This window comes from Plodia interpunctella, chromosome 25 (genome assembly GCF_027563975.2).
Source record: "Plodia interpunctella isolate USDA-ARS_2022_Savannah chromosome 25, ilPloInte3.2, whole genome shotgun sequence".
NCBI classification, from domain to species: Eukaryota; Metazoa; Arthropoda; class Insecta; order Lepidoptera; family Pyralidae; genus Plodia; species Plodia interpunctella.
The window spans coordinates 5,887,106-5,910,717 of NC_071318.1; the positions used below are offsets into that span (position 1 = coordinate 5,887,106).

The 23,612-nt window shown below is 37.2% G+C and overlaps 4 protein-coding genes across 8 annotated transcripts; 2 read left to right on the plus strand and 2 right to left on the minus strand.

Moving 5' to 3' along the window:
* Positions 1-115: 115 nt before the first annotated feature.
* On the plus strand, positions 116-5,021 carry LOC128680910 (alpha-glucosidase 2-like). 2 transcript variants are annotated; one of them, XM_053764392.2, is made up of 2 exons: positions 116-223; positions 1,356-5,021. In XM_053764392.2, the coding sequence occupies exons 1-2, from the start codon at positions 218-220 to the stop codon at positions 4,620-4,622; spliced, it is 3,273 nt and encodes a 1,090-aa protein (XP_053620367.1). In that variant the 5' UTR covers positions 116-217; the 3' UTR covers positions 4,623-5,021. The 2 variants fall into 2 exon arrangements, with proteins under 2 accessions (XP_053620367.1, XP_053620369.1); XM_053764394.1 differs by lacking the exon at positions 116-223 and adding an exon at positions 338-445.
* A 133-nt stretch (positions 5,022-5,154) lies between these two features.
* On the minus strand, positions 5,155-8,767 carry LOC128680912 (uncharacterized protein). 2 transcript variants are annotated; one of them, XM_053764396.2, is made up of 7 exons: positions 8,539-8,767; positions 8,368-8,465; positions 7,694-7,943; positions 7,346-7,521; positions 6,784-6,976; positions 6,207-6,397; positions 5,155-5,571 (listed from the first exon to the last, which is right to left on the minus strand). In XM_053764396.2, the coding sequence occupies exons 1-7, from the start codon at positions 8,604-8,606 to the stop codon at positions 5,204-5,206; spliced, it is 1,344 nt and encodes a 447-aa protein (XP_053620371.1). In that variant the 5' UTR covers positions 8,607-8,767; the 3' UTR covers positions 5,155-5,203. The 2 variants fall into 2 exon arrangements, with proteins under 2 accessions (XP_053620371.1, XP_053620372.1); XM_053764397.1 differs by having other exon boundaries at positions 7,346-7,503; positions 8,539-8,765.
* Positions 8,768-9,449: 682 nt separating this feature from the next.
* exu (exuperantia) lies at positions 9,450-20,156 on the plus strand. Of its 2 annotated transcripts, XM_053764398.2 has the most exons (10): positions 9,451-9,619; positions 10,963-11,137; positions 13,039-13,191; positions 13,368-13,510; positions 14,704-14,909; positions 15,828-15,955; positions 16,308-16,452; positions 17,053-17,195; positions 18,539-18,620; positions 19,240-20,156. In XM_053764398.2, exons 2-10 carry the CDS (start codon positions 10,979-10,981, stop codon positions 19,299-19,301), a joined length of 1,221 nt encoding a protein of 406 aa, XP_053620373.1. In that variant the 5' UTR covers positions 9,451-9,619; positions 10,963-10,978; the 3' UTR covers positions 19,302-20,156. The 2 variants fall into 2 exon arrangements, with proteins under 2 accessions (XP_053620374.1, XP_053620373.1); XM_053764399.2 differs by lacking the exon at positions 19,240-20,156 and having other exon boundaries at positions 9,450-9,619; positions 18,515-18,611.
* A 417-nt stretch (positions 20,157-20,573) lies between these two features.
* On the minus strand, positions 20,574-23,404 carry Ski6. 2 transcript variants are annotated; one of them, XM_053764400.2, is made up of 6 exons: positions 23,064-23,404; positions 22,754-22,826; positions 22,276-22,412; positions 21,876-22,077; positions 21,468-21,575; positions 20,574-20,676 (listed from the first exon to the last, which is right to left on the minus strand). In XM_053764400.2, exons 1-6 carry the CDS (start codon positions 23,232-23,234, stop codon positions 20,600-20,602), a joined length of 768 nt encoding a protein of 255 aa, XP_053620375.1. In that variant the 5' UTR covers positions 23,235-23,404; the 3' UTR covers positions 20,574-20,599. The 2 variants fall into 2 exon arrangements, with proteins under 2 accessions (XP_053620375.1, XP_053620376.1); XM_053764401.1 differs by having other exon boundaries at positions 21,468-21,562; positions 23,064-23,400.
* Between the last annotated feature and the right edge of the window lie 208 nt (positions 23,405-23,612).

Genomic DNA, 23,612 nt, shown 5'->3' on the forward strand with positions numbered 1-23,612 from the left:
GTAGCCTTTCTATTAATATAGTTTTGTTCGTATATTCTTTGTCATGCTTCCTTATCAATTAGTATTTTAGAAAATGAACTACGTGTGTGCTACTTTTCACTCATATAAATATAGTCATAGTAACTAGGAAACATTATTCGAATTCGAACTGAGACTTGCTTCACTTCTTACGACAAAAATCACCTCTTTTTTTTAATGCATATTTTTATTACAAGCTATGGCTGTGAGTATTATTTTCTTTATTATAGGTTTAATATTTTAAAATACGTTGGCAAATATTTGCATGATAAATATAAATCTATAGACAAAATATCAGTGATCTATGATTATTGTTTTTAAACTCGTTTGTAAACGTGTGCAATGTTGTGATGTTGTTTGGTTTGTCGCACTTCGTGGAGACTTGTTTACACAGCTTATATAAAACTAATGTAAGCGAGGTCTAAAGGTATATAATCTCACTTAACTTTGTAATTAATCGCTACTAATTAAATTAAGTATCTACAATTATGTATAATTTAATTTTTTTCTTGTCACAGAAAACAATATGTTGTTCTGTCATGTCAATTTAATTGCTGTAATTTATCATCTGTCTTACTGAGGTAATTTATATATCCGGTTCCGTTTCAATCAAGTTCACAAAACTTTGATTTTAATTATTATCGTTTTCGTACTTTCTCAAGTTATAAAACCGAATGATTTATTTTATAATTCTCATTATTTTTATTAGTGCCTGCCTCGAGTCATACTTGTTAACTTTCGGGAAAGTTATATTATTTTTAGCATGTTGATTCTAACTATCGTAATTTGTTGCGCGATTGGTGCGTTTGAATAAATTACAAAGGTAGGTTAGAGAATATTAAATCCAAGTCAGGCATTAGTTAGTAGTTTCATGAAGTATTAGCTGTTGCCCGCAGTTCCACCCGCGGTAGCCTATGTGTGATCTAGGTTCATTAGGTCATTATTCTATCGAAATAGGCCCTGCGGTTTAGCCGTGAAAGCGAGTCAGATAGACAGATAGAGTTTAGCAATTTTAGTATATTAATTTTAGTTATGCATGGATGCATTTTCTGCTGAAATATTCGTATATGCTTTTAATTTTATTTATTACTAGCTGCACACCGGGGCTTCGCTCTCGTGGGAATTTCGGGATAAAAGTATCCTATGTCTTATTGTACTTTAATAAATAAGAATAATAAATAAATCGAGGTTTTTGTTTGTTACATGACATAAGATACATCATAGAATAAGTACTGTTCCCGTGGGAAATACACGTGAGCAAAGCCGCGGGTAAAGATTAATATAAATAATTATATAAATTAATGCCTTACCTTATTGAGAATGTTATCTTCTTTCAGATCAACGCGAATAGAGCAGAGATGGGCAACGAACTGACACGAGAGAAAATCGTCGGCAAAATCGATTCCATCACGAAATTGGATCAATATTACAAAGTTCAATACGGCACTGGTGAAAAGGCCAGGCTGTACATCCTTAACAGCCATGTATTCAGGTTCTATATGTCACCGACCGGGAACTTCAAGGAATACCCCGAACCCATTAATCCTGAAGACAAGGCTAAAATAAATACAAAGTCTGTCGACGAATACCCGAAGAAACCTTTCCTCGATTCCTTTATCGATGAGAATGAGTCCCACTTCGCTATCCGTACAAACAAAATAGCTATATTGTTTGATAAGACACACGCGACCATGAAAGTACACGATGAGAGGACCAACAAAGATGTCTTGTATGAGTCACGCCCGCTATCTTACGCACATCACAAAGCGAAACAGACTTTACATCAAAATGAACACGAGTTTTTCTTCGGAGGGGGCATGCAAAATGGAAGATTTTCCCATAAGGGTGAAGTCATCAAGATTGCCAACACTAATAACTGGGTCGACGGTGGGGTAACCTCTCCCTGCCCTTTTTATTGGTCGACTAATGGATATGGCGTGCTGAGGAACACGTGGCAACCTGGTGTATACGACTTCGGAACGGAATCTCCTCATTTTATAACAACGATTCATAAGAACACAGATTTCGACGCATTCTACTTCATCAATTCCCAGCCTAAAGATATTCTGAAAGATTATTATGAACTGACAGGAAAACCAATCTTCATGCCCGAGTACGCTTTCTATCAAGCCCATTTGAACACATTCAATAGAGATTATTGGGTAGAAGTTGATGCAAATACTAATTTAGCTATTCTTTTCGAAGACGGTAAATATTACAAAAAGTACCAACCCAAAGATGTTCATGGTAAACCTAATCCTATTCTGGAATCGCTGAATGGCGAGAAGAACAACTATATGTTTTCCGCGCGGGCCATGGTAGACCGGTACCAGTTACATGATATGCCTTTAGGCTGGTTCGTTCCCAACGATGGTTACGGCTCAGGATATGGGCAGACGGATTCTTTAACCGGGGACATTGAGAATCTGAAGGATTTCGCGGAATACGCCAGAGAACATGGTGTTCATGTGGCTTTATGGACGGAATCCAATCTAGAACCGAAAGACCCGGAACATCCTGTAAAAGGAGATAGGGATTTACATAAAGAAGTGACTGACGCTGGGGTTGTTGCTCTGAAATGTGACGTGGCCTGGATCGGCAGTGGCTACTCCTTTGCGACAAGCGCTGTAGAACACGCAGCGGAAATATTTGAGAACGCCACGAAGGTCCATAGAAAAATGATTATAATGGTAGACGGTTGGGCCGGTACTCAAAGACATGCTGGCATTTGGACGGGAGATCAGTCTGGAGGTGAATGGGAATATATCCGCTTCCATATCCCTACGTATATAGGTTCGGGTCTTTCTGGAATTCCTGTAGTCGGATCGGACATGGACGGCATTTATAAAGGCGGAGTGAAGGAAATTAATGTCAGAGATTTCCAATGGAAAGCTTTTACTCCACTGCAGCTGAATATGGACGGGTGGGGCACGAAGCAGAAGACCCCTTTTAGTTTCAACGATGAGGCCACAGATATTAATAGGGCTTATTTGAAGTTGAAGGCAATGATGATGCCATATAATTACACTATAGGACATGAAGCTACTGAGGATCTCCCGATGATAAGGGCTATGTTCCTTGAATTTCCGGACGAGAAACTTTCGTACAGACTGGATTCACAATATCAGTTTATGTGGGGACCATACATTTTAGTGGCACCAGTATACAATGAGGAAACCCACAAGGGGGACGTTGTTCGCCATGGAATATACTTGCCGGATCCGAAACAAGTTTGGATCGATCTATTTACTGGTAACAAGTATTCAGGTGGAAAAACCGTGAACTATATAAAGTGCCCTCTATGGAAAATTCCAGTTTTTGTTAAAGATGGTGCTATTATACCTATGACGAATGCCAACAATCATCCGAAAGAGATCAAACGCGACATTAGGATCTTTAACATATATCCAAATAAGCATTCAAGTTTTAAAGTTTTTGAAGATGACGGCGAAAGTACTGCTTATGAAAAGGGTAATTTCGCTGAAACTGAAATCGATGTAATCGGTCCAGAATCTAACTATCCAGGGAGTTTACACATTAACATTGAGAAGACCAAAGGTTCTTATGAAGGAATGGTTAAAAAGAGAACCACTTTACTAAGAGTTATGGCTTCGAAATCTGTTCGTCAAGTGAAAGCAGCTATTAACGGAGTAACATTGCAGTTAACCGAAGCTAAAACTAAAGGAGATTTTGATTCCAATGATAACGTTTACTTCTTCAACGATAAGTACATCATTAATCCGTACTTAGGAGAATTCGGTGGTGAGAAACTGCATCAGGAATTCTTGATGATTAAAATTGAGAAATTGGATGTAACTGAAAGCCACATTCAGATCAAAGTTGGGGACTATCATAATAAGGGTGAAATATTGTTTGATGTGAGTACTTTTAAACAGGAATTAGATAAGCCGGCGAATTTCGCTGTAAAAGACGAGGACGTGAAGTCCACATCTTTGAGTCCAACTTGGGAAGCTGTACACGATGCAGCGTATTATGAAATCGAAAGAAACGGGGACATATTTACGAATATAATTGGAACCAGATTCGAATTTGGCTATCTTAAGTATGAGTCGACACATAGCTTCAGAATTCGTTCAGTGAATCGCCATGGGCATTCAGAATGGAGCGATTACATCCATGTGACTACTAAAGGGGATCCTTATAGGGACACTGTGAATGGAGTCAAAGTGACTTGCAATTTGCCAAGTCAACCTGGACAGGAGGTTGAAAACCTAACCGATGCCGATAGAGGCACCATGTGGCACACTCATTGGGGTGTCGAGGGACAAGCGAAGCCTGAAGATGGAGTATTCATAGAACTTTCTTTTGATTTAGGGTCAGTTCATGCCGTAAAAAAGGTTGAGTATGAACCGCGTGACGATGCCGGTAATGGGACTTTATTAAAAGTAAAATATACAACGTCTGCCGATGGTGAAAATTGGAAGGAAATGTCTAAAGATATAGTATTCGCACATGACGCTAATAACAAGGAAATCTTGTTGAATGGTTTAAAGTTCCGGTACATGAGGGTGACTGCTTTAGAAACTGTTGAGAAATTTGGCTCCGGAATGCATTTTAGATTTCACAAAGACGTGTCTGTTTAAGGATTCTTTGTGATATTTTAAAAGTTTTATAGTTACATCAGAGTTACATTTAACATATTGTTTAGTGTTTTCATTTAACAGTATTACATAAATATATTCCTTAATGCATTTTGCATTGGATAGTTTAGTAAGTACCTAAAGATTTATTTATAACAAATTGATAATGTTATATTTAATAAATACTAATATAGGTATTAATATATATCCAAATAATAGAAAGATATTTTTTAAACCACACAGATTGAGTATTATAGGTACCCTAATGTATTCCTAAAGTTTGTAATAGTTAAATTTTTCAAATAATCTGTGTTTTTTAGTTTTAAAATGTGATATTTTTAAGCCTTTGAGTTACATAATTTTTTAGTTACATTCAAATAAAGTTATTGAAATGTATCGAAACGTATGCAATCTTATTTTTAAACAACATAACACCTATAATCTAGGAAAATAATAGATAAGAATAATACAAAAGTTATTTTAGCAGTTGTGCAGTCCACTGATTAATTCATAGTCTTAAATAAGACAAAATATTGTGTTAACATTGTATTTAATGCATTAAATTAATTAATCATTCAAACATTTCACGATTGCTGCAATTCTTCAGCGCTTCTCACCGCCATAATCGTACAAACTGCATTATTATCATCAAAAACACAGCTTATAGACAAATCTTCTAGGACACAACTATATTCATGGTCCGGGTATCTGGTCCTCACATAATGAGACCTGGGATCTTCGGACAGCAAACTTTCAATGTTACTCTTGAAAGATTCCGCTCGGTCTCCGATCAGATCATTTAGTCTTTGCAATGATTCCTCGGTGAATCTCACTTCGTATCGCTGGGATGGTGGGTCTGATATCCACGGGGCTACCCGCACACCATCATTCATGTTCATGAGATATGCTGATTGTTGTGGTGGTGTGAATCGCTCTTGGCCATCTGGTGCACCTAAAAAAGTAAACAAAAGTTTGCAAAATGTTCGCAAAATGCAATATTTGGTCATTTATTTGGTTCTTTATTTAAAGGTACCAAAACATACTAATAAACAAATGACGAAGTTAATGCTAAATGAATTCTCTACCAGCGAGGCATTATATACACTATCGCGAAACAGTTTGGCGAATGTAGCGCCGAAATTTGGCCATTTCGTCATACATTGCGTAAATAAAATATACGAACAACACAATATCGACATCGAGTCAGAAAACTCAAGACCAGCTCGGCGATAGTGCACTTTCGTCTTCCAATAGGTCAACCAGGAGCAATAGTACTTAATAGGTCAACAAGACAATACTAGAAACAGTACATTCGCTGTAAATCATTATCGATAGTAGTTGATAAACTAAAATGAGATACTATCGATAATCAATCAGGCTATCGATAGTCTAAAATATCTGTTAGGATTTTTATTTTCCCAAATCTCTCTCGATCTCTTTATAACTCTCATCTAAGCAGTTTCCTGGTTCCTTCCGTAGCCATAGAGCATTGGATTCCAGATTCCGCCTAAATATCGATAGCCTTAACGATACTAAAACTATCGATATATCAGAAACAATAACATATAATAATATAAGTTAAATAACCTCGTTCGGTCTCCAATCTCCTTGTTTGCCTGAAGTTGCCATCGAGCAAGTCAATGCTCGATGGGGAGTCAGGAGACGGTGACACTGGAGTGAGCAGGATGGAATGATCTCCGGATGCTTCGTCTTCGAACGGAGAGCGAGATAGAGGACTAGTGTCGATCCTAATGGGGTGGACCACGCGAGGACTTAGACTGAAATACATTCTTGTGTTATATGATTTTCTTCAAAAAATTTACTAATCAGAGCGATATTTCCTTGTTGCCAACATTAATCTAGTCGCGGTTCATTAATAAATTTGGCCTTGCCGCATATATGGGTTGAATACGTCAGTAGCATCAAGATTTCAAGTTCAAGTGATTTTCGCGCCATTTTTGTTTAGTTTCATAATATCCCCAAGATAGTTCGTAATTTCCCCTACACGAAAAAATACGATTCGACCTTTTAAATGCTTGATTTGAAGAACCTAATAACATATTTACTGAAATTTTTGTTGGAATTGCCCAATTATATATATGATTATGATGCCCATATATTTATGATTAAAATATTTATTATAAAAAATAAATTTAGCATGTACCTCCTCGCATCATCCTCCACACTCAACGTAGCTGCATCCTCAGCCAAATCACTAATCCCTTCAGTTGGCGGTCTTGTGATACCAGACATGGTGTCAACAGAGACCGGGCTGTCGTACTGGGGGATGTAGGGCTTGATGTCCAGGACTGGTGTCCCTGAGACCATGTCTACTCCGAGGAAGTGGATTTTGTTACCTGTAATTGTTCCTTTGATATATTTTCTGTTTGAAAGACTAAAAGTTCGGCCTTAAAGTTTAGCTATTTCAGCTAAATTTCACCATAGAGTTGTTAGATAATATGTTTTGAAACTGAAATACACAAATAAAAAAACAAATATTGCTGTCTGCTCAAGACACTGTACATACACTGACTGCTTGTTCTTTTTTGATGTCAGTTTAATATAAATATACTGAATATAATATAATCATAATATATAGGAAGTAACTAAAACATACACAAGTTATTTACAAAACACAACACTAAAAAAAATATGTTTGGCAGATTTTGCAGTGAGAACATTGAAACAGGTAGACTTGTGCTTCATTTCATCAAAGCGAAGCTAACCTTGAATGCTGTGTATCTTGACGAGCGACAAGCCGAGCGCGCAGGGCCGCAGCGGCGCGCGCGTGGCGAGGACGCCGCGCCGGGCGCCGCGCAGCCGCGGCGGGGACACCTTCGCCGGACATGTGCGGGACTCTGTCGCGTGGAACTTGAATATTACCCTGCAAAGTAGGCTCCCACTATTGCCAGTGCTTTATCTAAACATCAAATCTAATCTACTACTCTATTAACATTGACACAGCCGAAAGGTGCAAAACTTGAAGTGGAAACAGTGGTGGAAACAATATCCCGTTGTTCATAAAATTAAACATAATTAAGATTTGAAATTTTACCAAATATGTAAATAATTACCAAATATGAGAAAACTCCTCCAACCCACTGAGGGCATGCTCAGGATTGTTAAAAACCTTCTGATCAATCACAATAGTCCCCTGAACGTTAGCTAGAACAGACGACTGTCGAGGCACCGCCCTTTTATTCTGGAATGGTGTCTCGATCACTCCGATTGGTCGAAAGGAGATGTCAGATACTGATGACGACGGCTGGGTGTCAGATACTGATGACAACGGCTGGGTGTCAACTTGACTGGCAACTGTTGATGCTGAAAATGTTGTTTAAACGGTGAGATTTTACGAGACTTTGTGTTTTTATGAGAAACTATGTGCTTGATTGACTGAATGTTACATTCATTCTTCTTTTCTAATTACATGATTAGTATACCCAATCTGGACAAGCACTGAAATTTCGATTAGTATTTAGAGGTTCTGTTTTGTGACTTGTGAGTAACCCGCTATCACACCTTTTCTTTTCCCACTCACCTTGTGACAGGTGAAACTTAACACCTTTAGTTAATTAATGGACACACACTACTCAGATACACACTTGCACTAATCACTAATGCGAATTAGGCTTATAAGAAAAAATCTATATAGACATTTTATCCAGTAGGTAACAGAAAAGAAGAAACTGAAAAAACGAGGTTTATGAAGCTTTACATAGGTATACTTAGGTAATTATTTTCTTACCTGGCTCAGAACAAGTACCACAACGTAAATCATTCAGAACAGACTTTATTAACTTTATTTCCTTAGTATGCTCATATTTTAGGGCCGAAAGCTGTTGCCTAAAAGAAAGTGTAAAATTATTAAGAGCTTAACATATTCACAACATAATACGCGCCTGTTTATCAGCCTTACCGTAAGTTCTTTATTTCAGTTCTAGCCAAAGCTATTTGATTCCGATAATGTTCTACATTTTCTGTCATTTTGTTATTTCATATTTTTTACACGTAGGTATGTACGGCAAATAATAAATTTAATACCTAGGTAGATAAGTACCTATATAGGTAGGTAGGTAATGAAAAACACAAAATGAAACGCGACCGGACCGGGTTCTGAATTTCTTTTCTGAGAACCAATGACAACTTTGACAGATTGATTTTCTCTCTGACGTTGACAGTAGGCTAACTTTTTCTTTCAATAGTTTGCAATAGTTTGAATTGAAATGTCATAGATACTTTCATATTAGAGTATAGTCGATTAAAGATTACATATTTTAAATACAAAATGAAAAAAAAAAATTGTACTGTTATCTTTAATGCTTAAAATGATGAATTGTTCATATGGAACATAATCATAATTGTAATATAATTTTTTCTCATTGAATAAAGAAGTAGGTATACAAACTCTTTTTTGTACTGTCACCAATTTTTTCTTCACAAATATTTATCATTATAATATAACAAAGAACAATAAAGCGTTTGTCATTTAGCAATTCGATTGTGCTTTCGTGGTACTTCTTTATCATTTTTTATTTTAGCAAAGAATAAAAGTATTTTTAGTTTCTTCAGGTAAGGATTACATAGGAAAGGTATATATTAAATATTTTTTATTGTATGCAATAAACCATAGGGATTTAGGCTTAAATCTAGTTTAGCAAAATTCTAAGTATCACTATAAAACCAGTAACTTTAACTCCAGTTTCGTTCTTATCGAGAAAGAAAGGCACTTTGCTCGATCTCCTCTGGCATCAATCCAATCAACCATACTAAACAACGTAACTAAATGGTCAACACTACGCCATAAAATCAATTTATGCTCGATTCACTTGCGCACAACACTATTGCTATATTGCGGTTTGCCATTTACCGCACACGTGCTGAGGTTTTGTGATATTTTTACTAAATTAATTTAAATTACAGTGTCTTCTGGAGCAGATTAAAGCGTTCCTGTGTCAAGAAAATATTTAGAAACAACTAAGCATCATTAGTTTTGAGGAGTGAGTTAATACCTTTATTATTTTGACATGACAGGGTGGGGCAAAGTGTCTGGACCGCCACGTGTCCTATTTTTTGATATTTCTATGTTTTCAGTTTATTTTTGGACATTTTTGATTCAATAGGGCCATAACATATTTTGAAGATTCTCACACGAAAGCCAGAAGCCATTCAGCGCTTATATTGTTTCCGCGGTACTTAGCCTAATTATTTTGTTTTCCATGATCGATATTTTGGCTCACCGGTTTTACTCGTATATTCCGTAATTTTACGTTTGTAGCTACTTATTTTTTTACGTCTATATGGAAGTTACATTTCATTTTGACAGTATTGGATAATGGCTTTAAACCACTAGTACCTACCTACCCACTGTGTTTAAATTTTACGCTCACATGAATACTGACTTAAAAACATAATAGTAATTCTGAGAGTGTCAATTGAGAGTCCTTTAACTAAGTATTTATGTAAAAGTATGAAAACACACAAAAAAATACATAGTTCATACAAGTATAAACAAAATAAAACAGGTTATGTTTATGAGGTTACCATACAATGTAATAAACAAGTCAACAAATTTAAAATTCCTTTTTATATTGTGAATTAAAAGATTGAATTAGCTTCAGTTTATACAATTGATTTAAATTATATAAAAACACTGAATACAGTACATGCATATCACTGTTATAATATTTATATCAGTCATTAACTAATTTATAAGAAAGCTTTTGAAAAAATGTTGTCTAGATTAAAACATGTACACACATTCATGGACTAAATAAGATACTAAGGGTAGATGACAAGGTCAGAAAATTATAAAAAGTATGTACGGTTTAAATAGAATACATATAAATATCTAAGATCATTGTGATAATTCGTAGATCCTGTAACAATGCTACAGATTATTATACGAACATTAAAAGTTTGATGGAAAGTCCATTCAAAAATTCAACCATAGTAAAAAACTAAAATTTTGGATCAATTTTTATAAGCTGTCTGAAAAACAGTACACAATAATTAAGCTGTCTGAAAAAACATTTTGCTAAGAAATTACTCAATGGTGAGGAGAGTATTATTTAGTATGGAGTTAAAAATGTGTGATTTTATTTTTGGTAAATCTTTAAAGTATTGTCATTATCACAGTATTTTTTCACTGTTGTGGTGATTCTTATAATATAAAGGCCTTTGAATAGTCAACAAAATACATTAGTCATTGAATATCTTATTTCCAGAAACTCTTAAATTGTTAAGGAATTTCCATGGATAATGAAAAATCATTTTATTTATTTAATAATAGATAGGCAGCTCTTTGCATCAGACAATGTCTTAATGAAAAATGACTTTGCAGATAGTAAGAAAATTTAATGGCAATGGTGACAGAAGTCAAGGCGAACGGCGGGGAGATGGAGAATCCTGTGGAGCTGGTGCCAGCTCTGGCTGAGAAGCCGGCCGGGCTGCCCCCGGGCAAATATTCACTTGTTGGCTGGGACATGGATACCACGGGCCGCAGGCTTATTGACGAGGTGAATACTGTTGAATAGTGTACTGGGTATTTAATGTGTAAACTTTTGTTTAAGTTTATAACAAACCATGCAAGATGAACTTATTCCGAGGATTTTTCTACAAGTCAATCAAAAGGTTATGTATAGAGGAAATAATAGTTTTGGGGTAAATAAAATAAATAAATATATTAGGACAAATCACACAGTTTGAGCTAGCCCCAAAGTAAGTTCGAGACTTGTGTTATGGGATGCTAACTCAACGATAATATATTTTATAACAAATATATATATAGACAAACATCCAAGACCCGGGCCAGTCAGAAAAAGATCATTTTCCATCATGACCCGACCGGGGATCGAACCCGGGACCTCTCGGTTCAGTGGCAAGAACTTTACCATTGCGCCACCGAGGTCGTCAATGTCGAGGTATGCGCAAATGAAAGAAAACAAATGGACTCAATTGGTTTATACAATAACTTATCATTGTAATTCTTAGCCATACATATACTACATATACATATACTACATATACTACATTTGTGTACACTATTGGAGTATGGTATAGGTGTGCTTGCTATCAACTTGCCAAGAATGTGGGACATACAGTTACTAGCTTTTGCCCGCGTTAATTTCCCACGGGAACAGTTACTTTTCCGGGATAAAAGGTCCCAATGACCTTCTTAATACTTTAAAATACATTTAGGTAAAATCTCTAGAAGATTGGTTGAGCATATAGAGTGTGAAGAGGTAACATAAGTTTCGCATTTATAATATTAGTAAGGATTAGACTAAAATTGGGTTTCAAGGTCATTGTCCTGATTGAAATGGCAAGTTGTTATTGATATGATTTCTTTATTCTCTTTGTTATAAATTTCGCAAGAATATTGTTGACTCTTGTAGATAAAATACACAATCTATAGTGATAAGTACTTCAATGAAACTTGAATAATCAAACAATTTTATCAGTCAAGCATTAATTTATTGTCTTCCATGATTACTAAATAGATAGGTTCTCATTTTCTCAATTGGAAATGGTCAAACTCAGAATGAAAAGTGCACTATATTTTTAGGGTTCCATTCCACGTCAAAAGGAACATATGACTATGAAACCTTATAAAATCTCTTGTCTCTCTATCCGACTTTAACATCTTAAACACTTATTTATGTTTGAAGTTTAATTCATTTGATATATCACAAGAGAAGAGGTGAATTTTGTGAAACTTTTTTAAATTTTCTAATTTACCTTCCAAAAGTTACTTTCAACTCAATCCTTGGTTTTTTTTAACATGTAGGTAGGCTAATAAGAAACTTTATTATATCGATAGTTAGTGTGATAAAGATACATTATCTGTATCAGGGGAATTACCTATTTATAAAAAAGTTTGTCTTGAATCATAGGTTTCTGAATTTTTATTAAAGAAACCGATGTAGAAATGGATCAGGGGGAATCCCGTATCATGTGATTTTGGCATAAATTATGGCAAACATTATGAACGAAAGTCATTTATTCAAATGACTAAGATTCATATAAAGTGATGTTAGCACATCTTATCTTATGTTACTGGAAAATAAATAATCATTAATTTTTTTATAGATCATTTCTGCACCATCATACTAGCTACAGCGGTTCCTATTTTGTCCTATCCCACTTTACATTAGGTATATATGTATAACTAGCGGCCCGTCCCGGCTTCGCTCGGTTAAAATATATGATACACCTAAACCTTCCTCAGGAATTGCCTCATTCAATTACTTTTATCCCCACAGATATGCCAAATAGCCGCGTACACTCCCAAGCAGCAATACTCTCAGTACATAATGAATGTTTATTGGCTAGTAACAAGGAATAATGCGGATAGCAACCGAAAAAACGCTCAGATCAAAGGAGAGACTCCTTTTCAATCAATTCTATCTCCCCACAGATATGCCAAATAGCCGCGTACACGCCCAAGCAGCAATACTCCCAGTACATAATGCCGTACGGAGACCTGAACCCGGGCGCGCGGCGGCGACACAACGTGAGAGTCGTCACCGTCGGCAGATATCGGATGCTCAAAGACACCAATACTCACAAGGTATACACTTCTGTTCTAGGTTTTATTTATTCATTACTAGCTTTTGACCGCGGCTCCGCCCGCGTTAATTTTCCGGGTTGAAAGGTACCCTATGACCTTCTCCATATTTCAAACTACATGTATGCAAATTTAACGCTCGATTTGATGATGATTAAGTCTTCTATATTATTTGACAGATACTAAAAACAAAGTCTGAAATCTCCGCGCTGACTGACTTCCTGGACTGGCTGGAGAAGGAGAAGGGCGACGGCAGCGTGATCCTCATCTACCATGAGCCGCGGCGCCTCAGCCCCACCATGTTACTCGAGGCCCTCACCAGGTAGGGAGTCCTCACGACCAGAGATGGGTTTACGTCCGGTGTTTGTCCAGTTCCTTCTCGAAGAGTCCGGCGCAAGCCCATTTACTAGTTGGGTTTGAGCTCTCAATGTTTTTGGGAACTGGGCAAAAATACTGAACGTAAACCTATCAATGCTCACGAGGCTTGCTTTGGACAGGTTTTGTTGAGAGGATGGGAAAGGGGACTGATGAATTTTTTTTTATCGAATTTCATTGTGAATTAAGTATTTACAGTATGCGCGTGTTGGACCTATATAATTGTATTATAGGACACGTACATAGATCTCATACAAAGTGATTTATGTAATTCTTTATGAGAAATAAATATCTTTAAACCCATGATAGATATTTACGAATCGGAGATGAATGGAAGAGTAGATCAGGGTCGACCCCGAAGAATGTACCGCAACCTGATAATATCTTCACTTAATATCTCGAAAGTGCACCCAGAGACCTAGGAGGCGATTATGAGGAGGGGGATGAGATGGGATTTCCGTTTGTCGCGATCATGACAAAGCCCACTTGCCTCCTCTAAACGCGTCACTCTATTGAGCAGGCGTAACACGCGCGGTTGCTTAAGCGGCCCCTACAAAGTCTGGAGCTAATCACTGTGATGGTCATGAACCTCACAATGGAACACTGATATTATGACACTCACATTTGTAGTATAGATTAAAATTCTATTTTCACACCGCATAGTAAATCTTACCCTGTTTAACACTTGGTTGCTTGAAGGGTTACCCCTTTTTTATATGGTTATGTTACCTTATTGGTAACGTAGCCTTTTCTAAAAACCCTTTAGACATTGAAACTTAGTTCAGTATGTTCATTTTGCGTCTTTCACCATGCGAATAATATTGCTGCCCAATGATGAAAAACATGTCTTGGAGGGGAGCGGCCGCTATCTGCCGGCGCCGTCACGTGACGTCGCTCTGTTGTACAGCGTGGCTGATAGTGGTCGCGGGTGCCCTGTGACTTTGAGATTATGAGATCTGAGGGCTCACAACATCCATGTAATAGAATACAACAACACAAAATATACATACAAAGGAAATAAAGCATAAACTGATAACATTATAATAACCACTTCAAAATATTTCTGTGTTTTCATTCAGTGTTAAAAAAAGCCATAAGTATATCTTCGTCTCCTAAACATGTTCCATCTCTCTCCCACAGGTACAAGTTACTGGACCGCTTCAAATCCATAGTGGCTGGCTTCACCGACAGCTATGCACTAGCCGCAGACAAGTGCAAGTCCACTGTCAAGTCTGTGTCTCTCCGAGTGCTGGCCCGAGTGCTGCTGGACGCTGACTCGCTGTCCGTTGACTCTGCCCTGGATAGGGCTGCCGCCGCTTATAGGATTGTGGAGCATCTAGCACAGGGTATGTTAAATCTTACTTGTTCCAAATCAGATTGTGTGTAGCGTTGTCTTACTTGTCAAAATCAGATCATTTTCATATTCTAAATTAAATAATATTTACCAAAGCATAGCTGCTTATATGCTAGCATTTCGTAACGACCACTGCTGAGAAGAAATGCCGAAAGAAACTCTGTATGCTTGTCTCAAGACTGCTGTCAAAGTAATAAAGAATTTAAATATATAAATGTTTTGTCAAAAAAAATCTATTGAAGTTTATAGAGAAATTTATTTTCAAAATCTTGGTTCTTTTACAAATTTACATTTTTTATTTGCGTAAACCTAAGCCTATATAACATTGTGTCCATTACATTTTACGTAAAATGTGCAGATATTATAGTGTCACTCAAAAATCTAAATGTTGTTGCCCAATGACGAAAACTATGCCTTTGAGGGGGAGCGGTTGCTTTTCGTCGGCGATATATTAATAATATCGCCCTGCGTTAGCAGCGTGACGGGAAGCAGTCGCGGGCGCCCTGTGACCTTGAGATTATGAGATCTGAGGGCTCAACGTTATAGCGTTATCGTTACAAAACGTAAATGATTGTAAAGAAGCGTGTAAATCTTCACCATTGCATAAATATGAATATATGCACTATTCCTGGATTCTATTCTATGCTTAGTTTTCGTAAAAGTGCTTAGTTTTAAAAATCGTGAATTTTTTTAAAGAAATCTATCTTCAGTGTGATATTTTTTTATTGTTGGCGTCTTTTTTTTTAAAACATTCGGCCTGTTTTTTTTTTTCATAAAAAGTTGTTGACGTTTCTTGAAATCGTCGGGCGTATTTTTTCGTCAAAAAATTATCTTTGTTTTTGTCAAAAACTCGTCACATGTATCTTGCCACCCCCATCAGATGAGTTGGTAACAAGGGGTTGTTTCGCAGGGGAGCAGCAGGAGGTGGGTGCGGGGGGCGAGGGCGGGGACATGCTGGACACGGCGCGGCTGTGGGCGCGGCCGGTGGCGGCGGAGCTGCGCGCGCTGCACGACCTCAAGACGCTGCTGGAGAGACAGGTAGTGTAGTGTTCAGGTCACAACACCGCAGATGTAAAAGCCGACCAAACGCAACGAATAACAAGCCACACAAGTGATCCGCGACTCACTACAGAAGCTAACAAGCCTAGACAACCTCCGACACGACACTGTATGACCCCGGCGCTGCGCTGGCGGCGGGAGATCTTCCCTGCGGTTGCGGTCGACATAATCACCTAGCTCCCGCTACAAAATCATTATCATTTTGAGAAATCCTACAATCCTACATTATTTTGAACAGTACAATAGATTCAATTAATCAACATTTATTTCGACCTATTATGGTCACAATTACACACAAGACTTTGTTAACAAATGTTACTTTACTTCGCAGAACACATTTAGACCAGTATTCGCACCACTGCTAAGGTCAGCTCGTCCGGAGAGGAAGCGAGTGACCCACCTCAGAAGGTTGCTGGCAGACGCTGGCCTGCTCTACTCCCAGCTGCAGACCGCTTGGGAAGACCACAAGCTGGAGGGTAAATAAATAAATATAATTAGGACAAATCACACAGATTGAGCTAGGCCCCAAAGTAAGTTCGAGACTTGTGTTGTGGAATACTAACTCAACGATACTATATTTTTATAACAAATACATATAGAGATAAACATCCAAGACCCGGGCCAATCAGAAAAAGATCATTTTCCATCATGAACGGACCAGGGATCGAACCCGGGACCTCTCGGTTCAGAAGCAAGCACTTTTCCACTGCGCCACCGAGGTCGTCGGAAGGTAGGTAGTGTGACTAGTATGGTGTAGTCACAACACATTCAGAGCTGAGAGGAAGCGAGTGACCTCGATACAGTTAGCTCAGTATTAAACATTAGAATACCTAGTATTTATTTTTGTAATGACATTTTAGTATTAATTAAAGACAATATTAATTTGCATGCTAAAATCTGCTCTGTATCATCTGTTTGACTATGCAAATAATCGACATTAATCAAAAAGTAGAAGTTAGAGAATCGAGCTGACCAGTTGCCTCTGGCCGTTCCCGAGTTGACGCATAGGTTTGCCATCGCCAAGCTTGACCACTATAAGAGTAACTTGCCACTAAATAATCTTCTCTCCTTTTCAGGACTAGAAAAGCAATTAAAATCCCTGACAGTGTCCGCGAAGGATGAAGACATTAAGGAGTTAATAGAGATTTTCGACTGCCATTTCGACCCCGACAAGGAACCCAAGGGGCCCAAGCCCAGGGTACCCAGGAATAGAACCAGGGTATGTCTATTTTTAACATGCTTTAATTTTTGTCAAATGTTAATATTTTTTTATTAAACTACAGTCATTTTGCAGCTGATGCGCCGATATCGGCAGGCATTGAAAGTCTATAGTAAATTTAATGTCTTTAGTTTGCTTGCGATATCGACGTAATCACTGATATTATTATGATCAGTTTTTAAATAACAATGACACGTAAGGTTGGTTCGCAGAGCGTATCGGCCGCTGCGGCTGCGCGGTCATTACAATCCGTCATTTTCTTGAGGCGGGAATCATTTCCAAAATCAATCATTCATAAAGTTGACATTAATACAGTACAGAAAGTCATATAGTAAAACTCAGTCTTGTGTTTGTTAAAATTTGAAAAATTGTAATGTCAGCGCGGCCGCAGCGGTCGAACGAAACGCTCTGCGAACCGCTTGACTACTTCTCCTTATCCTACAGAGTTGAAATTTGCCGTGACAATGTTTTATTATGTTTTATACATGACCTGATGGTGCACCCAGGATCAGTTCCCGGCGAGGGAACTCCTTACAGCACAGACATGTTTTTTGTTGACAATCCCTGTTACTTTTAACGTCTTGGCGCAAAATGTCCTTTTTTCACGATGCCCTTTCTCATAATGTCCTTTTCTTAAAATGTCCTCGTGTGTTTTTGATGATAATTCAGATAAGAAACTGATTAAAACAGTTTTTTTTTAATTAAAATGACATTTTAAGAAAAGGACATAATGAAAATTGGACATTTTGAGAAAGGACATTTCGAGAAAAGGACATTTTGCTCCAAGACGATTTTTAAAGTTAGATAAAGCATAATTTGCCATCATTAGAAGGATACTAAAAAAATGTGGTTTACTTTTAATTATATTAATTAATTGATAATATATTATATTATTATTATTAAATCAGTTTTCTTCTCTTCATGACCAACTATGCTTTATCTTTGTTTGTGAATTATGTAATATACACCATACATTTTAATTATGCCAAAAAAATTAAGGGTTTAATATTAAAGACCCTATTAATACATGTGAGTAATCAAAATTTAATATTATCGTTTATCATCAAAGTAATAAAAACGAATCGCCAGAATGTATCAATGAAAATCGACTTCGTGTGAACCGCTGCACCGAACCTACCTTTACTATGAAGCGTAGTCGTCAGGTGGCACACTCTAAGTATTATAACCAATTGTTATGGATTTTTTTTGGATAAATTTTGGATTTCGATTTTTTATGTTTTGACTATGCACATATTATCAGTGATAGGTACTGATAGCCCTATTTTATTTTTTGGCATAATTAAAAACGTATGGTGTAGAGTTGACGGTAGCCGCGCCCGCAGGCGACGCTGAGCTCGGGCGAGGCGGAGGCCAGCTCCAGCGACTCCCACGCGTCGCCGCACTGCTCGCCCACCAGCACCAGCGGTCTCTCTCTCACTCTCTCTCACACCCTCTCTCTCGTGTCGTCGCCATTGGCACGCATATCACCCTTTATCCATTTCCTACTAATATTATAAATGCGAAAGTTTGTGAAGATGTATGTATGTGTGTATATTTGTTACTCTTCACGTAAAATCTACTGTACGGATTGTTATGAAATATAGTACACTAGTAGATAGTCTGAATAGTACTTTTTATCCCGAAATTCCCACGGGAGCGAAACCCCGGGGCGCAGCTATTCTTCATAGTCGTATCCCTCATGGCTGAGGGGTCGTGGTCATTACGTGGAATTATACACACACAACTTTCTTGGCATTAGTAATGGAGTGGTTTGCCATTGCCTTCTCCATTTCACACACAAGTTAATAATCAACCAGCGTGCAGGTTTCCTCACGATGTTTTCCTTCACCGGAAGCAAGTGGTGGTATGTGAAAACGAGTACACGAGTCAGATTGGTGTACAAACTCATGTGGCACGAATAGGATTCGAACCTGGGACCTTTCGCTCCACAGGAGGGCGTCTAAACCATTACACCACCACCGCTTCTACTTTTGTCTAAATTTGTAAAGGGTTTCCAGCCAATATAATACGTTTGGTCCCCCAGATGTAGGCGGCGACCCTAGTCACCTGGTGAAGTCCGAACCTGAAGCAGTGGCCGCCAACTAACACCCGTCTCCATAAAGCTTAGACTTTTCTACATACTATACTATATAGCATACGAGGCCATAGGACGTGACAAAACATTTATCGTATTGTAATAGGTTAAGTCTCATTTGGAATTGAAACTTAGTTTTGCATGCAAACGGTGAACGCGTTAACACATATTATTTTCTCTGTCACACCCAGATATTTTCTTTATTTTTTTTTGCTTATAAAAGTTCTATATATATATATAGTCGATAATGTAGTGAGTGCCTTAGCAACTCAGTGTTATAAGATATAACTTTTGTATATCCATAATAATATTTTTGTGTCTACAATTTCTACATGTGTGAACAACGTTTTTGTTGTTTTAGCAATGACGTATACATAATAAATGTATTTTACGATTTACACGGTTCTAGTTGGCAATTATGTTGTTGCTGTAATGTTAGGGATGAGAGCGATATTTTGTATTTTAAAAAATCACATTTAACCGCTTGAAGAATGTTATATTTATTGTTTTTAGTTACATTTGGAGCTCGAACGGAGATACACAAGTACAATTGGTTTATACAACATTTGTTTTATACAATGTGTGTGCAATCACATGGTAACGGATGGACTGATTTTTTTTTAACATCCGTGATATTTTTAAATATTTTATTTATTTTGTTTTTCTTTCGCTGCTGTAGGCTGTTTACTGGGGTCACGCTTTGCCATAGTATGGGTCCATACATTTACCATACATTAAGCTAAATAGAAACAAGTGTGTACCTATTAACTTACCTCTAATTTAGTTAGTTTTAACATAGACTGTACATATAATTTAATTTCTTATTTTGTTCAGATCTCTAATAAATATGTAAGTCTACATATGAATTGTTTTTTATTTTAATTAAAACCTTAATCACAAATTATTGTTTTTCAAATCAGGTTTACAAAAAAGTTGGGATCAAGTTGTCTCATCTTTTTTTAAAATTATTTTCCATATTAAACTGTTGTTTAACTATGTATACTATTATTATAAAGAGGTATGTTTGTGAGTTTGTATGTTTGAGGCGAGTAATCTCCCAAACTATCGAGCCGATTTAAAAAAATAAAATAAAATAGTAAAAAATAATAACGGAAAAAAAAGCACGGTATCTCAAAATTTCCACGGGAGCGAAACCCCGGGCTACATCTAGTAACTCATTTGTAATACATATTTTAAGCCTGTTTTTCAAATATTGTATGATACAGACTCGTAAAAATTTATAGCAGACTGTTTGTGGGAGGTTGACAAATGAAACATGGATAGGTATTTATAAAATTTGAAACTATATTTACTTCATATCGTGACAACATCTTGCTTTGTCCAGCCTTCTGCTAGATGTTCTCTCACTGCTCTGTCCAGGATTACCTGGAATAAAAGAATGTATCTGTCATGACGTATCCAAAACTTACAAAATAAACGAAGTTTTAAAGAAGATAAATTACTCTTTTCTTACTCTCTTACCCTTTCTTATGCTCTCATAATAGTAATATTTATGGCTCTATATTATAAAAGAGCCACTCCATATCCTTTCGTGGATGTCGTACAAGGCGACTAGGGGACTCAGCGAGTCAAGGGATACCGCGGGATATCTCCTTCCATAGATTGAGCCGAGATTGTGAGGCCTCATTATTTAGAGGCGACAATTTGGCGTCTTATTGGTATTCATAAATATGATTCGCCGAGTCGACACGCCATGAAGAGGGACTCAGTCTTGGCAGACAACAACAACATTCTTAAAGGGGGTTAGGGTCTGGCGGCAAGTTTAAATCATAGCAGAATCTTTTTTTACGCTGACACTACTGAGCAAGTAAACATACATGCGGTCCACCTGATGAGAAGAGATCACCGCAGCTTATGCACGCTGCAACACAGACCCTGAATAAATATTTTCTCGCCCTTTTTGAAGAACTTGCATGTAGTGTGTAGTCTCTAGAGAAAACCATAGTAAAACGATCTGAAAACTTTTTGAAACAACCGGAATCTGCCTTAGATAAAATATCAGTATAAGGCTGCTCTGGTGGCAACTGCTTAGCAGTGCTCCACTAGGTAAATGAAGCTATTCTATTGGTTCTTCAAAAATACATCTGCATTTCCTAAAGAAATGAAGAGAAAATGCTAAGGAATGCTGTGTAATTTTCTCATAAATTGAAACCTACCTCTATATCCCTGCAGCCCTGCATTGCGCGACTCATCACCACATCGAAATAATCCATGTGTAATCTGTGAGACATCTCCAACAACGCTACACTGCCTGAAAACATAAACTACACTTTGTTAAACTACACTTTGTTCAAGTGTGTTATTGTGTGAGATTTTATACATACTAGTGAGCATACACACTAGTGAGTTTAAGTTTCATAAAAATGTGAATTAAAAAGTTACAATAACCAATTTTACAAAAATAAATAAGACACTGCCGCGAGTGTTCATTCAAATACACTATTAAATATTCAAGTAACGTATATTTTTGTAACCATTCTTTAATCTAACAAAATGCGCCTGACAGATTTTTACACACTATATTGTTTATCAGCATGCAGTATTCCTCACAATAAGCACCTCACCAGTGTTAGGCAGACTGGCAACAGTGAGCACGACACCGCCCTGCGCCTCCTCCACGTGTCCGACGTCCACCAGCGCCCCGGGCCGGGCTCCGGCCGTCGCCGACGCTGAGCACGCCACGGCGTAGGCCCGCAGCGGGACTCCTGCGTCCGTCAGCGCCAGCGTCGCGGCGTTCACGCATGCGCAGTATGCGCCCCCGTCCGCCTGGGGAAATATCATTGTTTACTAAATTATGTACATACAGCGATTTTACATAGGTGTTATAAAGTCCTACATGTTTCATCAAAATGATATAGCATCTCTGTCTGTATGAACAAGATAAACTAGAAAATTTATGGGATTTATTTTTTATAAATTATGCCTACTTGAGACAGGTTTAGGTGTTTAATGAAAAACCATTACCTGTAGTACTTCAACATAAACATCTATCTGTGATCTTGGGTACAATTCAGTTTTGATCGCCGCAGTTAGAGCTTGCCTCAAGTGCATAGACATCTCTTGTGACTTGCGGTCTCCGCGTGGCCGATTTTTTCTTTCACCTGCAAAAAAATTAAAAAACATTTGTATTTGAAGTAATCACCATAAAAAAAGTTACATAAACAACCTTATAAAAATTAAACATGAGTCAGATTGATATAAACTCAATGTGGCACTAGTAGGGTTTGAACCCTATATATTTCTACCTCAGGCAGATGGTCATAACCACTACCACTACCACTAATAACTGTAGTCATATTGTGATATACATGAACAAGCAATGCAATGTTTCTTTTCTAAGGAGGTTTCTTTCTAAGCAACACCTTTGTACTTAGTTTTCTATTTACAATGTATCATTCTTGTATCTCTGTGTACATAAACTGTTAAATAAAGAAATAGGTACCTGTTGAGAATGTAGCCATGCTGTACTGACAGTTGACAACAACACCATCATTTGAACTTTTTGATTTGGCCGCCTGAAATCAATTTCAGTTTCTGAAATTGGATAAGCAGATTGTTGGAAATAGGACTTGGTATGGTATTTCAGGATAAAAAGTACCCCTATGTGTTGTTTCAGGTTCCACAATCGGTCCTGTAGATAATGCATGAAGAGGTAACAAACATACTTTCGTATTTTATAATATTAGTTGGGATTGGGATGTGCACGCATGCCAGAATTTTATTAACTGGAGCTGATAGAGATAGCTTTTTACCTGGTGAGGCCCATAAACAGCAGCCAAAACCTTTGTGTTTCCTTGTTCTAAGTACGCGCTACCATCAGGTTGCGTGAAAACCCCAAGTTTGCATCGAATTCGACGAAGCTCATTCGGTCTGCGTCCATCCAGTCTTAGCCCTTGGCTTGAAAGCAATTCTGGTGCCGGCATGGTGCAACCAATACAAACACAGATAATTTATTAATATTATTTTGTATCTTTAATATATAAATAATTACTATTATTAACAAACAAGGTTGAGTGAGACCGACACAAACAGGACCGATACCTACAACACAACACACAGTACACACACACACCGTACACACCTAACCTAAAAATATTAAGATGTTTGTGTGTCGTTCAGAAAAGCTTTGACTTTGACATACATATTTTTTAAATTTACTAATTGATAATATAACTAATGATATAATTTCATTGTAGCTCATTTTATTAGATGTCATTTATAAAATGTATAATATATATTCATACCTACAAAATTATTTTTATGTTAAATATTTAAAGCAATAATAATTAGTAGTAAGTAAT

Excerpts from the sequence above, each read along its gene's own strand:
- LOC128680912 (XM_053764396.2), bottom strand. The coding sequence starts at position 8,606 with ATGACAGAAAATGTAGAACATTATCGGAATCAAATAGCTTTGGCTAGA. Across the intron at positions 8,466-8,538 it reads ACTGAAATAAAGAACTTACG|GCAACAGCTTTCGGCCCTAA; the intron begins GTAAGGCTGATA and ends ACTTTCTTTTAG. Across the intron at positions 6,977-7,345 it reads CAAGATACACAGCATTCAAG|GTAACAAAATCCACTTCCTC; the intron begins GTTAGCTTCGCT and ends GAACAATTACAG.
- exu (XM_053764398.2), top strand. The coding sequence starts at position 10,979 with ATGGCAATGGTGACAGAAGTCAAGGCGAACGGCGGGGAGATGGAGAAT. Across the intron at positions 11,138-13,038 it reads GCCGCAGGCTTATTGACGAG|ATATGCCAAATAGCCGCGTA; the intron begins GTGAATACTGTT and ends ATCTCCCCACAG. Across the intron at positions 13,192-13,367 it reads AAGACACCAATACTCACAAG|ATACTAAAAACAAAGTCTGA; the intron begins GTATACACTTCT and ends ATTATTTGACAG.
- Ski6 (XM_053764400.2), bottom strand. The coding sequence starts at position 23,234 with ATGCCGGCACCAGAATTGCTTTCAAGCCAAGGGCTAAGACTGGATGGA. Across the intron at positions 22,827-23,063 it reads CTGTTTATGGGCCTCACCAG|GCGGCCAAATCAAAAAGTTC; the intron begins GTAAAAAGCTAT and ends AATTGATTTCAG. Across the intron at positions 22,413-22,753 it reads CATGGCTACATTCTCAACAG|GTGAAAGAAAAAATCGGCCA; the intron begins GTACCTATTTCT and ends ATTTTTTTGCAG.